The 1753-nt window shown below is 38.6% G+C and overlaps 1 protein-coding gene across 1 annotated transcript; it reads right to left on the bottom strand.

Annotated features, from left to right (window-relative positions):
* Nucleotides 1–651: 651 nt before the first annotated feature.
* Nucleotides 652–1276, bottom strand: LOC122082539 (agamous-like MADS-box protein AGL62). The gene has a single exon (XM_042650173.1). The coding sequence runs from the start codon at nt 1274–1276 to the stop codon at nt 701–703; it is 576 nt and encodes a 191-aa protein (XP_042506107.1). The 3' UTR covers nt 652–700.
* Between the last annotated feature and the right edge of the window lie 477 nt (nt 1277–1753).

The raw sequence follows: 1753 nt of genomic DNA, 5'->3' as shown, positions 1-1753 counted from the left end.
CATCTGAAATCTTTTGAATCCATTTTTCCCAGTGAAATCATATTCCTCCTTAGATCCCGCACATGCCTCACCCTAGTCAAAGTTCGCACAATTCCATCAAACAGGTGAAATATCCCTATCCAAACAACCTTGCTTTCCATATTATTTGCCATTTTGATAGTACAATTATCACATGAATGATATGTAACAAATTAATCCCTAAATAAATACATATATGAAATGAACAACCAGAATTTAAAATCGAATATGAAGTTTCAATCCGTATTATCTAATGGTCAACCCAAAAGAATCTAATTCCAAATGCTTATGTAACTAACACGTACATGAAATGAGTCTAAGTGATCAAATCGTTAAAATTTTAGTAATCAATCCCAATCTTCGAATGAGAGAAAACATCCAGCATGTAAGCTTGTCAGTTTAGCTAGATCAGTCCAACTTAAGTAAAACCATAATCCCATCAGCCCAAGAACTAGCTTCCGTCCTTCCCTTAACTTCCTGACCTAAAGAACTTCATCATTTCGAATATTCAATCTCAATGAAGGGTGGGTTTTTTTTTTTTTTTTTTTTTTGAGAGAGAGAGAGAGAGAGAGAAATTCCATGCTAATACTTTATTTGAGATGAGAAAACACAGGAGAAACAGTAACTCAAATGGGCAGTTAGACACTCCTCAACTGCATCCATGCAGGTAGGGGGTAGCAATTCAGAAATGCCCACGTTCATAATCATAACCATGAGGAAAAACATCACTATTATTTGCGGCCGATCTAGCTGCCAAGGGCTCAGCAGCTTGGGTTGAGTTCCTAGCTATCATATTAACTTGCTTGATTGCATTTTTTCTAAGCTCTCCAATTGAAAGCATTAGTTGCTTAAGCTGAGGCATATCCAGGTTCTCAATCGCTGTTTCCAACCAAGGGCCACCCTGTGTAAGAAGGGTTTCCCTTCTCTTCTTCTCCTCTTCCAACTGGATATGAAGCTCTGTCATCTCTTGGTTGAGCTCATGGATCCTGTTTCCTCGAAGATTATCCATAACTCGAGGGAAAGTTTCTTCAGGTAAAATGTTTTGGATGAGGAACTTGTCTACCACGGAGTAGACACATGGGTGGCCAAAGGAGTATACCTTGTCAGACTCAGAGAAGACAAGGATGGCAGCCTCAGCACCACATAGGATGGAAAGCTCACTAGCCTTCTTGAAAAGGCCTAGTCGCCGCTTCGAGAAGGTTACAAGTCGTGCTGTTTCATCATCAATCTTCTTCATCTCAATTTTCTTGCGACCCATGCTTCGTTTCCTCGGCATAGCTGATAGAAACCGTTTGAGATGACTTGGATGGTTACTCTTAAGATTAGAGGTAAGGTATGGTAATTTATAGGGTTTTTTTTTTTTTCCCTTGACACTTACCTTAGCCCAGCTGTCCATAATAGTTATCTTTTATTTTTCAGTTACTTCCTTATATAAGGTTTTTTTTTTTTTTTTTTTTTTTTTTTTTATTTTAATTTTAATTTATTTATTTATTTATTTGAACAAAAAAAGGGTGCTCCATGGTAGTGATCATAGTCCCCAAGTCGAAGCCCCTATACGGCAAGCTACGCTTCCACAGGATCAAAAAATGGTAGTAGAGCACGTCAACTTGAACCCACAACCAGCCGACTCGAGCAATGATGGGACAAAAGCTTCTTTCCACTTGTCTACCAACCCCGTTGGCCTTCCTTATATAAGGTTACATATCAGGCCTTCCTTATATAAGGTTACATACCA

The sequence above is a fragment of the Macadamia integrifolia genome, chromosome 6, assembly GCF_013358625.1.
Source record: "Macadamia integrifolia cultivar HAES 741 chromosome 6, SCU_Mint_v3, whole genome shotgun sequence".
Classification (NCBI taxonomy): Eukaryota; Viridiplantae; Streptophyta; class Magnoliopsida; order Proteales; family Proteaceae; genus Macadamia; species Macadamia integrifolia.
This window is presented reverse-complemented; position numbering and strand designations above follow the sequence as displayed.